Below are 19287 nucleotides of genomic sequence, written 5' to 3' on the forward strand. Positions count from 1 at the left end.
CCCTGTTATAATAATCTGACCAATAAAATTCTAGAGACCGATCGTTTATTTGTCAGAAAATCCGCCGCCGATCAAATACAATTTTTCTTTCACTGTAAATGTCGTATGGAATCCAGCGACTGATCGATGTCTGTTCTCTCTGTATTGTCTGGCAGGGGATGTCGGAGGGAGTCAGGGCACCCAGGCAGAGGAAGGGGCGGCGCCCCGCGTGCCTCAGGAGGAGGGCATGGTGTCTGCAGAAGGGGGTGAGTGTGTGACTCGCAAACAATTTGTGTCAGTAAATCCGCCAATAAAAGTGCGATCTGTAAATGTATTTATTATTATTTATGTAACGCTGACAATGTTTGTTCCTATGTTAACTCATAATTGCATAGTTACATTGTACCTCCCCTAGTTACATAGTATCTCCCCTAGTTACATAGTATCTCCCCTAGTTACATAGTACCTCCCCTAGTTACATAGTATCTCCCCTAGTTACATAGTATCTCCCCTAGTTACATAGTACCTCCCCTAGTTACATAGTATCTCCCCTAGTTACATTGTACCTCCCCTAGTTACATTGTATCTCCCCTAGTTACATAGTATCTCCCCTAGTTACATAGTATCTCCCCTAGTTACATTGTATCTCCCCTAGTTACATTGTATCTCCCCTAGTTACATAGTATCTCCCCTAGTTACATAGTATCTCCCCTAGTTACATAGTACCTCCCCTAGTTACATAGTATCTCCCCTAGTTACATAGTACCTCCCCTAGTTACATTGTATCTCCCCTAGTTACATTGTATCTCCCCTAGTTACATTGTATCTCCCCTAGTTACATTGTATCTCCCCTAGTTACATTGTATCTCCCCTAGTTACATTGTATCTCCCCTAGTTACATAGTACCTCCCCTAGTTACATAGTACCTCCCCTAGTTACATAGCATCTCCCCTAGTTACATAGCATCTCCCCTAGTTACATAGCATCTCCCCTAGTTACATAGCATCTCCCCTAGTTACATAGTATCTCCCCTAGTTACATAGTATCTCCCCTAGTTACATAGTATCTCCCCTAGTTACATAGTATCTCCCCTAGTTACATAGTATCTCCCCTAGTTACATAGTATCTCCCCTAGTTACATTGTACCTCCCCTAGTTACATTGTACCTCCCCTAGTTACATTGTACCTCCCCTAGTTACATTGTATCTCCCCTAGTTACATAGTATCTCCCCTAGTTACATAGTATCTCCCCTAGTTACATAGTACCTCCCCTAGTTACATTGTATCTCCCCTAGTTACATTGTACCTCCCCTAGTTACATTGTACCTCCCCTAGTTACATTGTACCTCCCCTAGTTACATTGTACCTCCCCTAGTTACATAGTATCTCCCCTAGTTACATTGTATCTCCCATAGTTACATAGTATCTCCCCTAGTTACATAGTATCTCCCCTAGTTACATAGTACCTCCCCTAGTTGCATAGTACCTCCCCTAGTTACATAGCATCTCCCCTAGTTACATAGCATCTCCCCTAGTTACATAGCATCTCCCCTAGTTACATAGTATCTCCCCTAGTTACATTGTATCTCCCCTAGTTACATTGTATCTCCCCTAGTTACATTGTATCTCCCCTAGTTACGTTGTATCTCCCCTAGTTACATTGTATCTCCCCTAGTTACATAGTAGGTGAGGTTGAAAAGAGACACAAGTCCATTGGCTGATGCCCTTATTTAATATTCTCTTAAAGTGAACCCGCCTCTCCTCCTTTCTTTGTTTCTGAGATTTTATCCCAATTTATATCTTCCAGTGAGGATCGTAGTTTAGGGAAGTCGCTCTTTAGAAATTCAGTGTCTTTGTGTTCCCCTTATGTTTCCTATTTGTGTGATTTATTTTATACTGAAGCCAATTGCCCTGTGATCGCCGTTTCCTAAAGCAATTGCCCTGTGATCGCTGTTTCCTAAACCAATTGCCCTGTGATTGCTGTTTCCTAAACCAATTGCCCTGTGATTGCTGTTTCCTAAACCAATTGCCCTGTGATCGCTGTTTCCTAAACCAATTGTCCTGTGATCGCTGTTTTCTAAACCAATTGTCCTGTGATCGCTGTTTCCTAAACCAATTGTCCTGTGATCGCTGTTTCCTAAACCAATTGCCCTGTGATCGCTGTTTCCTAAACCAGTTGCCCTGTGATCGCTGTTTCCTAAACCAATTGTCCTGTGATCGCTGTTTTCTAAACCAATTGTCCTGTGATCGCTGTTTCCTAAACCAATTGTCCTGTGATCGCTGTTTCCTAAACCAATTGCCCTGTGATCGCTGTTTCCTAAACCAGTTGCCCTGTGATCGCTGTTTCCTAAACCAATTGTCCTGTGATCGCTGTTTCGTAAACCAATTGCCCTGTGATCGCTGTTTCCTAAACCAATTGCCCTGTGATTGCTGTTTCCTAAACCAATTGCCCTGTGATTGCTGTTTCCTAAACCAATTGCCCTGTGATTGCTTTTTCCTAAACCAATTGCCCTGTGATTGCTGTTTCCTAAACCAATTGCCCTGTGATTGCTGTTTCCTAAACCAATTGCCCTGTGATCGCTGTTTCCTAAACCAATTGCCCTGTGATCGCTGTTTCCTAAACCAATTGTCCTGTGATCGCTGTTTCCTAAACCAGTTGCCCTGTGATCGCTGTTTCCTAAACCAATTGCCCTGTGATCGCCGTTTCCTAAACCAATTGCCCTGTGATCGCTGTTTCCTAAACCAATTGACCTGTGATCGCTGTTTCCTAAAGCAATTGCCCTGTGATCGCCGTTTCCTAAACCAATTGTCCTGTGATCGCTGTTTCCTAAACCAATTGCCCTGTGATCGCTGTTTCCTAAACCAATTGCCCTGTGATCGCTGTTTCCTAAACCAATTGCCCTGTGATCGCTGTTTCCTAAACCAATTGACCTGTGATCGCTGTTTCCTAAAGCAATTGCCCTGTGATCGCTGTTTCCTAAACCAATTGCCCTGTGATCGCTGTTTCCTAAACCAATTGTCCTGTGATCGCTGTTTCCTAAAGCAATTGCCCTGTGATTGCTGTTTCCTAAACCAATTGCCCTGTGATCGCTGTTTCCTAAAGCAATTGCCCTGTGATCGCTGTTTCCTAAAGCAATTGCCCTGTGATCGCTGTTTCCTAAACCAATTGTCCTGTGATCGCTGTTTCCTAAACCAATTGTCCTGTGATCGCTGTTTCCTAAACCAATTGTCCTGTGATCGCTGTTTCCTAAACCAATTGTCCTGTGATCGCTGTTTCCTAAACCAATTGCCCTGTGATCGCTGTTTCCTAAACCAATTGCCCTGTGATCGCCGTTTCCTAAACCAATTGCCCTGTGATCGCTGTTTCCTAAACCAATTGACCTGTGATCGCTGTTTCCTAAAGCAATTGTCCTGTGATCGCTGTTTCCTAAAGCAATTGCCCTGTGATCGCTGTTTCCTAAAGCAATTGTCCTGTGATCGCTGTCTCCTAAACCAATTGCCCTGTGATCGCTGTTTCCTAAAGCAATTGCCCTGTGATCGCCGTTTCCTAAACCAATTGCCCTGTGATCGCTGTTTCCTAAACCAATTGCCCTGTGATCGCCGTTTCCTAAACCAATTGTCCTGTGATCGCTGTTTCCTAAAGCAATTGCCCTGTGATCGCCGTTTCCTAACATTTAGGAACTGGCGATCCTTAGATGAATGCATGGTTTCCTCCCCCCCACTCTATGTCTGGATAAATAAAATTCCCCTCGGGTTTTGTCCCCCCTGAACCTCTGGTAGGGGTGCAAACACAATTGCTGCATCGGGACTACATGTCCCAGGAACACTTGCATGGATATATGCACGCTATAACTGATTTCCTTCTGTTGTAGGAGTCAACAGACAAACAAATGTCGGGATTGGTGACGATTTGATGACGCAGGAGGCGTGGCCTGTCCAGGAGAAGAACGACAGTACAACAGCGAGCGAATCGGAAACCAAAGAGCAGGAGACCCCGCAGGGGCAGACACAAGAGAAGCTTCCGCCGGAGCCCGTCGCAGAGCACACCAGCCCAGAGATGGGCGTCCCCCACCTGGAGGGCAGCCAGGAGTCTGGACTGACCATTAATGAGGCCGGCGAGGAGGAGGAGGAGGGGGAGGATGAGAACGAATCTGAGAGCAATGACGAGGAAGACATGCCCTCAACGCCACGGCAACTGCGAGCCTCCAACTACGCCGACCGCAATGAGACGCGGCAGTACAGCGCCACCACACACGTGTGCGAGGTAAGGGACGGCCGAGACTTATAAGGTGTCTCTGCTGGTGCAGCTGCCCAGAGCAGCCAATCAGCTTTTCACCCCTTCAATACCGGCCACTCTCCTCCCCCTTCCTCGATACCGGCCACTCTCCTCCCCCTTCCTCGATACCGGCCACTCTCCTCTCCCTTCCTCGATACCGGCCACTCTCCTCCCCCTTCCTCGATACCGGCCACTCTCCTCCCCCTTCCTCGATACTGGGCACTCTCCTCCCCCTTCCCCGATACCGGCCACTCTCCTCTCCCTTCCCCGATACCGGCCACTCTCCTCCCCCTTCCTCGATACCGGCCACTCTCCTCCCCCTTCCTCGATACTGGGCACTCTCCTCCCCCTTCCCCGATACCGGCCACTCTCCTCTCCCTTCCTCGATACCGGCCACTCTCCTCTCCCTTCCTCGATACCGGCCACTCTCCTCCCCCTTCCTCGATACCGGCCACTCTCCTCCCCCTTCCTCGATACCGGCCACTCTCCTCCCCCTTCCTCGATACCGGCCACTCTCCTCCCCCTTCCTCGATACCGGCCACTCTCCTCCCCCTTCCTCGATACCGGCCACTCTCCTCCCCCTTCCTCGATACCGGGCACTCTCCTCCCCCTTCCCCGATACCGGCCACTCTCCTCCCCCTTCCCCGATACCGGCCACTCTCCTCCCCCTTCCTCGATACCGGCCACTCTCCTCTCCCTTCCTCGATACCGGGCACTCTCCTCCCCCTTCCTCGATACCGGCCACTCTCCTCCCCCTTCCTCGATACCGGCCACTCTCCTCCCCCTTCCTCGATACCGGGCACTCTCCTCCCCCTTCCTCGATACTGGGCACTCTCCTCTACCTTCCCCGATACCGGCCACTCTCCTCTACCTTCCCCGATACCGGCCACTCTCCTCCCCCTTCCTCGATACCGGCCACTCTCCTCCCCCTTCCTCGATACCGGCCACTCTCCTCCCCCTTCCTCGATACTGGGCACTCTCCTCCCCCTTCCCCGATACCGGCCACTCTCCTCTCCCTTCCCGATACCGGCCACTCTCCTCCCCCTTCCTCGATACCGGCCACTCTCCTCCCCCTTCCTCGATACTGGGCACTCTCCTCCCCCTTCCTCGATACCGGCCACTCTCCTCCCCCTTCCTCGATACTGGGCACTCTCCTCCCCCTTCCCCGATACCGGCCACTCTCCTCTCCCTTCCTCGATACCGGCCACTCTCCTCCCCCTTCCTCGATACCGGCCACTCTCCTCCCCCTTCCTCGATACCGGCCACTCTCCTCCCCCTTCCTCGATACCGGCCACTCTCCTCCCCCTTCCTCGATACCGGCCACTCTCCTCCCCCTTCCTCGATACCGGCCACTCTCCTCCCCCTTCCTCGATACTGGGCACTCTCCTCCCCCTTCCCCGATACCGGCCACTCTCCTCCCCCTTCCCCGATACCGGCCACTCTCCTCCCCCTTCCTCGATACCGGCCACTCTCCTCTCCCTTCCTCGATACCGGGCACTCTCCTCCCCCTTCCTCGATACCGGCCACTCTCCTCCCCCTTCCTCGATACCGGCCACTCTCCTCCCCCTTCCTCGATACCGGGCACTCTCCTCCCCCTTCCTCGATACTGGGCACTCTCCTCTACCTTCCCCGATACCGGCCACTCTCCTCTACCTTCCCCGATACCGGCCACTCTCCTCTACCTTCCCCGATACCGGCCACTCTCCTCTACCTTCCCCGATACCGGCCACTCTCCTCTCCCTTCCTCGATACCGGCCACTCTCCTCCCCCTTCCTCGATACCGGCCACTCTCCTCTCCCTTCCCCGATACCGGCCACTCTCCTCTACCTTCCCCGATACCGGCCACTCTCCTCTACCTTCCCCGATACCGGCCACTCTCCTCTCCCTTCCTCGATACCGGCCACTCTCCTCCCCCTTCCTCGATACCGGCCACTCTCCTCTCCCTTCCTCGATACCGGCCACTCTCCTCTCCCTTCCTCGATACCGGCCACTCTCCTCTCCCTTCCTCGATACCGGCCACTCTCCTCTCCCTTCCCCGATACCGGCCACTCTCCTCCCCCTTCCCCGATACCGGCCACTCTCCTCCCCCTTCCCCGATACCGGCCACTCTCCTCCCCTCCCTTCCCCGATACCGGCCACTCTCCTCCCCTCCCTTCCCCGATACCGGCCACTCTCCTCCCCTCCCTTCCCCGATACCGGCCACTCTCTTACCCTCCCTTCCCCGATACCGGCCACTCTCCTCCCCTCCCTTCCCCGATACCGGCCACTCTCCTCCCCTCCCTTCCCCGATACCGGCCACTCTCCTCCCCTCCCTTCCTCGATACCCGGCCACTCTCCTCCCCTCCCTTCCTCGATACCCGGCCACTCTCCTCCCCTCCCTTCCTCGATACCCGGCCACTCTCCTCCCCTCCCCGATACCGGCCACTCTCCTCCCCTCCCTTCCTCGATACCGGCCACTCTCCTCCCCTCCCTTCCTCGATACCGGCCACTCTCCTCCCCTCCCTTCCTCGATACCGGCCACTCTCCTCCCGGATGAGCCCCCATGTCCTCTTCTGTCATGTGACTAGGATGGGAATAGTGAGGATGATTGTGACAGTTGTCCCCGGATGAGCCCCCATGTCCTCTTCTGTCATGTGACTAGGATGGGAATGGTGAGGATGAATGTGACAGTTGTCCCGGATGAGCCCCCATGTCCTCTTCTGTCATGTGACTAGGATGGGAATAGAGAGGATGATTGTGACAGTTGTCCCGGATGAGCCCCCATGTCATCTTCTGTCATGTGACTAGGATGGGAATAGTGAGGATGATTGTAACAGTTGTCCCGGGTGAGCCCCCATGTCATGTGACTAGGATGGGAATGGTGGAATGGTGAGGATGATTGTAACAGTTGTCCCGGATGAGCCCCCATGTCCTCTTCTGTCATGTGACTAGGATGGGAATAGTGAGGATGGTAGTGACAGTTGTCCCGGATGAGCCCCCATGTCGGTGAGGACCGGGAGACTTGGCATTCATACCGGACTGAGGTTCTGTCGCCTCCCCCTTGGCGCCTCATTCATATCAGTTGGTGACTTTGTCTCTCTCCCGCCAGTACTGCAATAAAGAATTCACCCACACGGGCAACTACACCCGCCACATCCGCATTCATACCGGCGAGAAGCCCTACCGATGCCAGGAGTGTGACAAAGCTTTCTCTGACCCCGCCGCCTGCAAAGCCCATGAGAAAACACACAGGTGAGTGTCGGCCATGTTGTGCCGTCGTGATCCCAGGCCTGGGGGGGGGGGGGGGGGTTGATGTGAGATAACGATCCTTCTCTGCTCTCCAGCCCTCTGAAACCTCACGGCTGCGATGACTGCGGGAAAAGTTACCGGCTGGTGAGCCTGCTGAATCTACACAAGAAGCGGCACTCGGGCGAGCCCACCTACTACTGCAAGGTGTGCGGGAAACTCTTCACCACGTCCGGCAACCTGAAGAGGCACCAACTGGTCCACAGCGGGGAAAAACCCTACCAGTGCGAATACTGCAACCGCCCCTTCTCTGACCCCACCTCCAAGATGCGTCACCTGGAGACCCACGACACCAACAAGGAGCACAAGTGCCCGCACTGCGACAAAAAGTTCAACCAGGTGGGTGGAGCCAGTCTTATCTGGTGCTGTATGTGAGGCCCCGCTTGTGTTGGCTCAACTCAACTTTATCGTCTTCTTGTCCAGCTGGGGAACCTGAAAGCTCACCTGAAGATCCACATCGCTGACGGACCTCTGAAGTGCCGGGAGTGTGGGAAGCAGTTCACCACCTCAGGTGATCTCCCATTTCTCCTCCAGAGCCAAAAAATGCCTCCTGACCTTCATCTCCTGACCTTCATCTCCTGACCTTCATCTCCTGACCTTCATCTCCTGACCTTCATCTCCTGACCTTCATCTCCTGACCTCAATCTCCTGACCTCAATCTCTATCCTGCACCTCTGATTTTTCCTCCCCCTGACCCCCGTCTCTGATTTTTCCTCCCCCTGACCCCCGTCTCTGCTTTTCCTCCCCCTGACACCCCGTCTCTGCTTTTCCTCCCCCTGACACCCCGTCTCTGCTTTTCCTCCCCCCTGACCCCCGTCTCTGCTTTTCCTCCTCCTCCTGACCGATTCCTTGTCTGTCTGTTATATAGGAAACTTAAAGAGACATCTGCGCATTCACAGTGGGGAGAAACCTTATGTGTGCGTCCATTGCAAGAGGAAGTTCGCTGACCCCGGCGCACTACAGAGACACGTCCGAACACACACCGGTAATAATCTGACTATTCCTAATCCCTACCGTATACCATCCTGCCCTATATACCACCCTGTCTGCCCTCTCCTGTATCCTGCCCTATATACCACCCTGTCTGCCCGCTCCTGTATCCTGCCCTATATACCACCCTGTCTGCCCCCTCCTGTATCCTGCCTTATATACACCACCCTGTCTGCCCACTCCTGTATCCTGCCCTATATACCACCCTGTCTGCCCGCTCTTGTATCCTGCCCTATATACCACCCTGTCTGCCCGCTCCTGTATCCTGCCCTATATACCACCCTGTCTGCCCCCTCCTGTATCCTGCCTTATATACACCACCCTGTCTGCCCACTCCTGTATCCTGCCCTATATACCACCCTGTCTGCCCGCTCTTGTATCCTGCCCTATGTACCACCCTGTCTGTCTGCCCGCTCCTGTATCCTGCCCTATATATACCACCCTGTCTGCCCGCTCCTGTATCCTGCCTTATATATACCTCCCTGTCTGCCCGCTCTTGTATCCTGCCCTATGTACCACCCTGTCTGTCTGCCCGCTCCTGTATCCTGCCCTATATACCACCCTGTCTGCCCGCTCCCGTATCCTGCCCTATATATACCACCCTGTCTGCCCTCTCCTGTATCCTGCCCTATATACCACCCTGTCTGCCCACTCCTGTATCCTGCCCTATATACCACCCTGTCTGCCCACTCCTGTATCCTGCCCTATATACCACCCTGTCTGCCCTCTCCTGTATCCTGCCCTATATACCACCCTGTCTGCCCTCTCCTGTATCCTGCCCTATATACCACCCTGTCTGCCCGCTACTGTATCCTGACCTATGTACCACCCTGTCTGTCTGTCTTTCCTTTGCCTGGGGTGCACTCCTATGCCTGTATTCTGCTCTCTGTCCTCATGGCTGCGCTGTATTCTGCATTACAGGAGAGAAGCCGTGTCTGTGTGTGATATGTGGGAAGGCGTTCACCCAGGCCAGCTCACTCATCGCTCATGTCCGGCAGCACACGGGGGAGAAGCCGTACGTCTGTGAGCGCTGTGGCAAGAGGTGAGTGCTCAGGGGTGACCCCGGGAAGGGGTGAGTGCTCAGGGGTGACCCCGGGAAGGGGTGAGTGCTCAGGGGTGACCCCGGGAAGGGGTGAGTGCTCAGGGGTGACCCCGGGAAGGGGTGAGTGCTCAGGGGTGACCCCGGGAAGAGGTGAGTGCTCGGGGGGGGGACCCCAACAAGAGGCCAGAGCTCAAGGGGGGAACCCAGGGAAGAGGCGAGTGCTCGGGGGGAGAGGGGACCCTGGGAAGAGGCGAGTGCTCGGGGAGGACTCCGGGAAGAGGCGAGTGCTCGGGGGGAGAGGGGACCCCGGGAAGAGGCGAGTGCTTGGGGGGAGAGGGGACCCCGGGAAGAGGCGAGTGCTCGGGGAGGACTCCGGGAAGAGGCGAGTGCTCGGGGGGAGAGGGGACCCCGGGAAGAGGCGAGTGCTTGGGGGAGAGGGGACCCCGGGAAGAGGCGAGTGCTTGGGGAGGACTCCGGGAAGAGGCGAGTGCTCGGGGGGAGAGGGGACCCCGGGAAGAGGCGAGTGCTCGGGGGGAGAGGGGACCCCGGGAAGAGGCGAGTGCTTGGGGGGAGAGGGGACCCCGGGAAGAGGCGAGTGCTCGGGGAGGACTCCGGGAAGAGGCGAGTGCTCGGGGGGAGAGGGGACCCCGGGAAGAGGCGAGTGCTTGGGGGGAGAGGGGACCCCGGGAAGAGGCGAGTGCTTGGGGAGGACTCCGGGAAGAGGCGAGTGCTCGGGGGGAGAGGGGACCCCGGGAAGAGGCGAGTGCTTGGGGGGAGAGGGGACCCCGGGAAGAGGCGAGTGCTCGGGGAGGACTCCGGGAAGAGGCGAGTGCTCGGGGGGAGAGGGCACCCCGGGAAGAGGCGAGTGCTTGGGGGGAGAGGGGACCCCGGGAAGAGGCGAGTGCTTGGGGAGGACTCCGGGAAGAGGCGAGTGCTCGGGGGGAGAGGGGACCCCGGGAAGAGGCGAGTGCTCGGGGGGGAGAGGGGACCCCGGGAAGAGGCGAGTGCTCGGGGGGGAGAGGGGACCCCGGGAAGAGGCGAGTGCTCGGGGGGAGAGGGGACCCCGGGAAGAGGCGAGTGCTCGGGGGGAGAGGGGACCCCGGGAAGAGGCGAGTGCTCGGGGGGAGAGGGGACCCCGGGAAGAGGCGAGTGCTCGGGGGGAGAGGGGACCCCGGGAAGAGGCGAGTGCTCGGGGGGAGAGGGGACCCTGGGAAGAGGCGAGTGCTCGGGGGGAGAGGGGACCCCGGGAAGATGCTCACTGCCTCATCTACCAATATTTCTTCTCGTAGGTTCGTTCAGTCCAGTCAGCTGGCCAATCACATCCGTCACCATGACAACATCCGGCCGCACAAATGTAAGGTCTGTAACAAGGCCTTCGTCAATGTGGGCGACCTGACCAAACACGTCATCATTCACACAGGTGAGCGGATCGGCGCCGCGCTTCATACCTGGGGCGGTACAGTGATGTGCGCTGACAATGTAACATTGTATTGGGGTGTGGTGACAATGTAACATTGTATTGGGGTGTGGTGACAATGTAACATTGTATTGGGGTGTGGTGACAATGTAACATTGTATTGGGGTGTGGTGACAATGTAACATTGTATTGGGGTGTGTTATGTGGAGGACAATGTAACATTGTATTGGGGTGTGGTATGTGAGGACAATGTAACATTGTATTGGGGTGTGGTATGTGGGGGACAATGTAACATTGTATTGGGGTGTGGTGACAATGTAACATTGTATTGGGGTGTGGTGACAATGTAACATTGTATTGGGGTGTGGTGACAATGTAACATTGTATTGGGGTGTGGTGACAATGTAACATTGTATTGGGGTGTGGGGGACAATGTAACATTGTATTGGGTGTGTTATGTGGAGGACAATGTAACATTGTATTGGGGTGTGGTATGTGGGGGACAATGTAACATTGTATTGGGGTGTGGGGGACAATGTAACATTGTATTGGGGTGTGTTATGTGGAGGACAATGTAACATTGTATTGGGGTGTGTTATGTGGAGGACAATGTAACATTGTATTGGGGTGTGGGGACAATGTAACATTGTATTGGGGTGTGGTATGTGAGGACAATGTAACATTGTATTGGGGTGTGGTGACAATGTAACATTGTATTGGGGTGTGGTGACGTGACAATGTAACATTGTATTGGGGTGTGGTAAGTGGTAACAATGTAACATTGTATTGGGGTGTGGTAAGTGGTAACAATGTAACATTGTATTGGGGTGTGTTATGTGGAGGACAATGTAACATTGTATTGGGGTGTGGTGACAATGTAACATTGTATTGGGGTGTGGTATGTGGGGACAATGTAACATTGTATTGGGGTGTGGTATGTGGGGACAATGTAACATTGTATTGGGGTGTGGGGACAATGTAACATTGTATTGGGGTGTGGTATGTGAGGACAATGTAACATTGTATTGGGGTGTGGTGACAATGTAACATTGTATTGGGGTGTGGTGACGTGACAATGTAACATTGTATTGGGGTGTGGTAAGTGGTAACAATGTAACATTGTATTGGGGTGTGGTAAGTGGTAACAATGTAACATTGTATTGGGGTGTGGTAAGTGGTAACAATGTAACATTGTATTGGGGTGTGGTATGTGAGGACAATGTAACATTGTATTGGGGTGTGGTAAGTGGTAACAATGTAACATTGTATTGGGGTGTGGTAAGTGGTAACAATGTAACATTGTATTGGGGTGTGGTAAGTGGTAACAATGTAACATTGTATTGGGGTGTTGTAAGTGGTAACAATGTAACATTGTATTGGGGTGTGGTATGTGGGGGACAATGTAACATTGTATTGGGGTGTGGTAAGTGATAACAATGTAACATTGTATTGGGGTGTGGTAAGTGGTAACAATGTAACATTGTATTGGGGTGTGGTAAGTGGTAACAATGTAACATTGTATTGGGGTGTGGTAAGTGGTAACAATGTAACATTGTATTGGGGTGTGGTATGTGGGGGACAATGTAACATTGTATTGGGGTGTGGTAAGTGATAACAATGTAACATTGTATTGGGGTGTGGTAAGTGGTAACAATGTAACATTGTATTGGGGTGTGGTAAGTGGTAACAATGTAACATTGTATTGGGGTGTGGTAAGTGATAACAATGTAACATTTGCACAGGGGAGAAGCCGTATCTCTGTGACAAGTGCGGTCGCGGTTTCAATCGCGTGGACAACCTTCGATCGCACGTGAAGACCGTCCACAAGGGGAAGGCCGGCATGAAGATGATGGACCACGAGGAGGAGGAGGGCGAGGTGGACGATGACGAGGAAGAGGTCAACATTGTGACTGTGGCCCCGGAGGAGATGGTAACCTTGGCAACGGGAGATATCGCCAATGCTGGGGTCACCGAGCTGACGGGTGAGTGCGACCAATCAGATCTCACTAGGGGGAGAAGCCTATGATTGGACCTCCCCCTCCTGAATCATCACTGTCTGATAAATGTAATAGATAACTGTTATTGGCCAATAGTAAGAGGTGGGAGGGGCATGTCACCTGTCGGTGTAGATCTGCATATTGGGGGGAGGGGACAGATGTATTTCTGGGATGTAGAAGAAGTGATTGGTCGGGGAATGTTCTGACGCCGCCCTCTTGTCTCGCAGTTGTTCCGATCTCGGCCTCGGTGACGGCGGATGAGACGGAGGCCCTTAAAGCCGAGATCAGCAAAGCGGTGAAGCAGGTGCAGGAAGCAGGTAATGACGGCGCTCGCCGCCTTCTTCTCGTTTATGTCAGTCCTCACAGAACCCATCGATCATTAACCCTTCCACACTGACGGGACACAGATATGGGGCGGGGCTCCTTTCCAGTGGGGGGGGGGGGGGGGGCCCCGGGTTTAGTGCTAATGATTGGGACCCAGAACTCCCGGGTTCCTGGTCACTGTGATAGTCTCTGATTGGCTACCACAGTGATCAGTTACTGTGAAGCCCGCCCCCGTGTTTCTCATGATTGGGTGCCAGCAGGACTGGCCTGTGATCAATGTGACAGCCAATCACAGTGGTCACATGATCAGGAAGTTTATCCTGCCCCCCCCAAACATAAAAACCGCACTTAAAGGGCTGCTGAGGCTGTGCGGGAAGGGGATAAAAGTACTTTTATTTGAGTGCAGGAAGGTGGGAGGGACTTATCTGGGGAAGTCAGGGCGCTGGAGTGCACAGGTGGGAGGAGCTTAGCTGGGAAGTCGGCCCCTGGAGTGCACAGGTGGGAGGGGCTTAGCTGGGAAGTCGGGCCCCTGGAGTGCACAGGTGGGAGGGGAAGTCGGGCCCCTGGAGTGCACAGGTGGGAGGGAAAGTCAGGCCCCTGGAGTGCACCGGTGGGAGGGGAAGTCGGGCCCCTGCAGTGCACAGGTAGGAGGGGCTTAGCTGGGAAGTCAGCCCCCCTGCAGTGCACAGGTGGGAGGGGCTTAGCTGGGAAGTCGGCCCCCCTGCAGTGCACAGGTGGGAGGTGCTTAGCTGGGAAGTCGGCCCCCCTGCAGTGCACAGGTGGGAGGGGCTTAGCTGGGAAGTCGGGCCCCTGGAGTGTACAGGTGGGAGGTGCTTAGCTGGGAAGTCAGACCCCTGCAGTGCACAGGTGGGAGGGGCTTAGCTGGGAAGTCGGCCCCTGGAGTGCACAGGTGGGAGGGGAAGTCAGGCACCTGGAGTGCACAGGTGGGAGGGGCTTAGATGGGAAGTCGGCCCCTGGAGTGCACAGGTGGGAGGGGAAGTCGGGCCGCTGCTGTGCACAGGTGGGAGGGGCTTAGCGGGGAAGTCAGCCCCCTGCAGTGCACAGGTGGGGAGGGGCTTAGCTGGGAAGTTGGCCCCTGGAGTGCACAGGGGCTTAGCTGGGAATTTGGGCCTCCTGCAGTGCACAGGTGGGAGGGGCTTAGCTGGGAAGTCGGCCCCCCTGCAGTGCACAGGTGGGAGGGGCTTAGCTGGGAAGTTGGCCCCTGGAGTGCACAGGTGTGATCCTGTGAAGGTGTGTCCTGTGTGCGCAGCGTTTCCTGGTCACATGACAGGTCCTCCTCCTCTTCTTGTGACATTTTGTAGTAAACAAATCTTCTCTCCGCCCTCCACAGACCCGAACACACAGATCCTGTACGCCTGCGACTCGTGCGGGGACAAGTTTCTGGACGCCAACAGCCTGGCAGAACACGTGCGGATGCACACGGCGCAGGCGCTGGTCATGTTCCAGTCGGACACGGACATTTATCAGCAGTACAATGCGCAGACCACGTGGCACACGGAACACGTGGTCCAGTCCGGCGACCTTCTCTTCCGCCAGCGGGACGGCACAGAAGTGCAGCCGCAGCCCATGGATTGTCAGAGTCCGGGGGAGTAAGGGCACTTCGGGGGATGGACTGTGGGGGGGGGGAGGGGAGTGTAAGTTATGGCCTGTACCAGAGCCCTTATACCTTCAATAAATATTATTTTTTAACAAGTTGATTCTTTTGTATCGCCTGATAAGAGGATTAAAGAGACCCTGTCATCCTACTGAAGGCGCCCCCCCCCAATACTCATCATTGTATACCTGCAGGGGCCCCCAAACCCATCTTATTTATGCATGGGCCCCCGAATCCCTGGTAGAAGGGGGGGGGGGTCCCCGATAATTCCCAAGACTCCAATACTTGTCACCCACGCTGGACTCCACCCCCAGAACCCCCCATATTTGTCATCTTATCCACGCCTCCCCCCATATATAGATCAGATGGAATTCGGGAGAGTAGGGGTGTCACTAGGGGGGGGCTTTTGCAGGGTTGTTGCCCCTTCATGCTGTCAGTGAGGTGATCGGGTCTCTTTAAAGGAAAAAACATCGATCATTTCTTAGGAAAGTTCAAACATTTTTAAAGGAGATCTCATTAGGAGGAACCTTACCTGTGATAGGTTACTAGAAAGTGGGAGGAGACAGGAAAAAGTAAAAACTCAGCAACCAATCAGAAGACTTCTGAACTCGGCAGTAGTGAATTCTGATTGGTTGTTATGTATCATCGGTAAACTTTAAGGGTTCCTACCCCCCCCCCCCCCCCCAATCGAATGTTATATTTAAGAGAATTACCTATTCTGAAATTATTTTTTGGGGGGGAGGGGCACAAGATTTCATTGGCTCCTGCTAGCCTTCATAACCCCCCCCCCCCCCCAGATCTACAGATGGGGGAGGGGCACCCCCCATTTATTTCCTGTGTCATTCAGCAATTGGTGTCCTTGGGAAGGAGAGAACCGTTCTTGTTGAGTGCGATTCTCCCGACAATGAGAGCCACATACAGGTTTATCTATGACCGGCCACTAGGGGGGGGGGGGGCAGTATAATACATTCCAGTGAGTCTAGACTGATCAATGACTGGCCACTAGGGGGCAGTATAATACATTCCAGTGAGTCTAGACTGATCAATGACCGGCCACTAGGGGGCAGTATAATACATTCCAGTGAGTCTAGACTGATCAATGACCGGCCACTAGGGGGCAGTATAATACATTCCAGTGAGTCTAGACTGATCAATGACCGGCCACTAGGGGGCAGTATAATACATTCCAGTGAGTCTAGACTGATCAATGACCGGCCACTAGGGGGCAGTATAATACATTCCAGTGAGTCTAGATTGATCTATGACCGGCCACTAGGGGGCAGTATAATACATTCCAGTGAGTCTAGACTGATCAATGACCGGCCACTAGGGGGCAGTATAATACATTCCAGTGAGTCTAGACTGATCAATGACTGGCCACTAGGGGGCAGTATAATACATTCCAGTGAGTCTAGACTGATCAATGACCGGCCACTAGGGGGCAGTATAATACATTCCAGTGAGTCTAGACTGATCTATGACCGGCCACTAGGGGGCAGTATAATACATTCCAGTGAGTCTAGACTGATCTATGACCGGCCACTAGGGGGCAGTATAATACATTCCAGTGAGTCTAGATTGATCTATGACCGGCCACTAGGGGGCAGTATAATACATTCCAGTGAGTCTAGACTGATCAATGACCGGCCACTAGGGGGCAGTATAATACATTCCAGTGAGTCTAGACTGATCAATGACTGGCCACTAGGGGGCAGTATAATACATTCCAGTGAGTCTAGACTGATCAATGACCGGCCACTAGGGGGCAGTATAATACATTCCAGTGAGTCTAGATTGATCTATGACCGGCCACTAGGGGGCAGTATAATACATTCCAGTGAGTCTAGACTGATCAATGACCGGCCACTAGGGGGCAGTATAATACATTCCAGTGAGTCTAGACTGATCAATGACTGGCCACTAGGGGGCAGTATAATACATTCCAGTGAGTCTAGACTGATCAATGACCGGCCACTAGGGGGCAGTATAATACATTCCAGTGAGTCTAGACTGATCTATGACTGGCCACTAGGGGGCAGTATAATACATTCCAGTGAGTCTAGACTGATCAATGACCGGCCACTAGGGGGCAGTATAATACATTCCAGTGAGTCTAGACTGATCTATGACTGGCCACTGGGGGGGCAGTATAATACATTCCAGTGAGTCTAGACTGATCTATGACCGGCCACTAGGGGGGCAGTATAATACATTCCAGTGAGTCTAGACTGATCTATGACCGGCCACTAGGGGGGCAGTATAATACATTCCAGTGAGTCAAGATCAGGGGTCTCCAAACTTTTCAAAGGGCCACTTTATTGTCCTTCAGGCTTTAGGAGAGCCAGCAGAGACAGAAAATGTCACGGGCCCGGCATCAGTAAGAATAAATATATGGCCTCAGGGTTGGTGGTCAATAGGAGGAGGATTCCCCCTATTAGTAGGAGGAATAGTATCCCATCATTGGTGCCCCATTGTTGGTGTCAGTGGGAGGAATTGTGCCCCAAGGGCCGAGTAAAGGCTAGCAAAGGGCCACAGTTTGGAGACCCCTGGTCTAGACTGATCAATGACCAGCCACACTAGGGGGCAGTATAATACATTCCAGTGAGTCTAGACCAGGGGTCTTCAAACTTTCTAAGCAAAGGGCCAGTTTACGGTCAGTGGGAAAAAATCAACGCCCCATTGTTTGTTTGAGTGGGAGGAATTGTGGCCCATCGTTGGTGTCCTTGTAAGGAATTGTGCCCCATTGTTTGAGTGGGAGGAATTGTGGCCCATCGTTGATGTCATTGGGCCCCTTTGTTGGTGTCATTAGTAGAAACTATGCCCCATTGTTGGTGACAGTGGATGAAATCGTGCCCCAATGCCCGGATAAAAGCAAGCAAAGGGCTGTGTGGAGACTACTGGTCTAGACTGATCAATGACCGGCCACTAGGGGGGGCAGCATAAGGCATATTCAGTGAGTGTAGATCAGGGGGTCTCAAACTGGCGGCCCTCCCAGCTGTTGCAAAACCACAAGTCCCATGAGGCATTGCAAGGCTGACAGTTACAAGTATGACCCCCCCCCCCCCAGGCAGAGCCATGATGGGACTTGTAGTTTCTCAACAGCTGGAGGGCCACCAGTTTGAGACCCCCCCCCCCCCCCATCCATGACAGGCCACTAGGGGGGGGGGGGGGGGCAGTATAATTTCAATGAATAGAGAACCTGATCGGTAAGTGTCCACAAGAGGGCGCTATTACACCAACATTGCAGTGAATGGACTCATCAGTGAGAGTCCCCTAGGGGGCGGTATAACACAAGCATTCCATGGAATAGGCTAATTGATGAAAATTCAGGAGATGGCGGTATAACGCCAGCATCTCAATGAAGAGATAAACCGATCTGTAAGTTTCCACAAGAGGGCGGTAGTACACCAAACATAGCAGTGACTTTGTATACTGTCTGATCAGCAAGATTCCACTAGGGGGCGGTATAACGCCAGCATTTCAATGAATAGATCACAAACCGATCGGGTTTGAACACCATTTTCATGTGCGTTCGCTTATGCTTGTCTGGACGGGGTGCATTAAAAAAAAATGTCCTTACCATTTACACCTTTCACATGTTGCGGGTCACAGCAGGGGGGGGGGGGGGGCGGCGCAGTGTGTCTCTGTTCACGGGTTCAGGTCCGAGTTCTCACCTGAATCAGAACCAAAGACGCACAGGATCCTTTGCCAATGTGGAGCGCCCTGGAGCTGCGTGACTCGGCTCCATTGAGAGACACTCGGAAATCCCACATGGCGTGTGGTAACCCTGAAGAAGCCCTGAAGCCTGCTAGCAGCCTGTTTTAAAGTGGCAGTCAGCACTCCCATTGAGGATCCGTGTTCAACATTTACAAAGTGAAGGTAAAAGGCACTTTAAATGCTTCAACAACGCCTGCTGTTCACACCCCTCTTCTATAAGCTGACACTCGTGTCGAGTCCACTAGGGGGCGGTATAACGCCAGCATTTCAATGAAGAGCACAAAATTGTTCAGTGAGAGTCCAGCAGCATTGCAGTGAATTGAGTGTTGTGGGTGATCGGTGAGAGTCCAGTAGGGGGCAGTAATACACCAGCATTGCAGTAAAACGGTGAGCGCCCACTAGGGGGCAATAAAACAAACATTCCATAAACACAGACTGGTCTTTTCTGAGAAATCCCAGACAATGTTTTGATTTTATGTCACGTGTGGGTACATTTTTCTACCAATCATACCCGGGGGCGAATTAATGGTTACTGAGCTCTTGCTCTACACCCCCCCCCCATAGACTGGAGGGGTAAATAGGAACGAAGCTCCGCCTCCCAGGTTTTCACTGACTGTGAATGGGCAGGAGGAGGGGAGAGGTGGG

General features: G+C 53.3%; 1 protein-coding gene across 1 annotated transcript; it reads left to right on the forward strand.

The window, feature by feature from the left end:
* Positions 1 to 155: 155 nt before the first annotated feature.
* LOC120916192 (zinc finger and BTB domain-containing protein 17-like) lies at positions 156 to 14943 on the forward strand (the record flags this gene model as incomplete). The annotated part of the gene is given in 11 exon segments (XM_040327041.1): positions 156 to 245; positions 3852 to 4243; positions 7344 to 7486; positions 7579 to 7879; positions 7964 to 8051; positions 8409 to 8525; positions 9452 to 9572; positions 10862 to 10992; positions 12732 to 12971; positions 13214 to 13303; positions 14662 to 14943. Coding segments are annotated over 11 exon segments (1976 nt in total), but the record flags the coding sequence as incomplete, so codon positions are not given.
* Positions 14944 to 19287: the final 4344 nt, after the last annotated feature.

This window comes from Rana temporaria, chromosome 10 (genome assembly GCF_905171775.1).
Source record: "Rana temporaria chromosome 10, aRanTem1.1, whole genome shotgun sequence".
Taxonomy (NCBI): domain Eukaryota; kingdom Metazoa; phylum Chordata; class Amphibia; order Anura; family Ranidae; genus Rana; species Rana temporaria.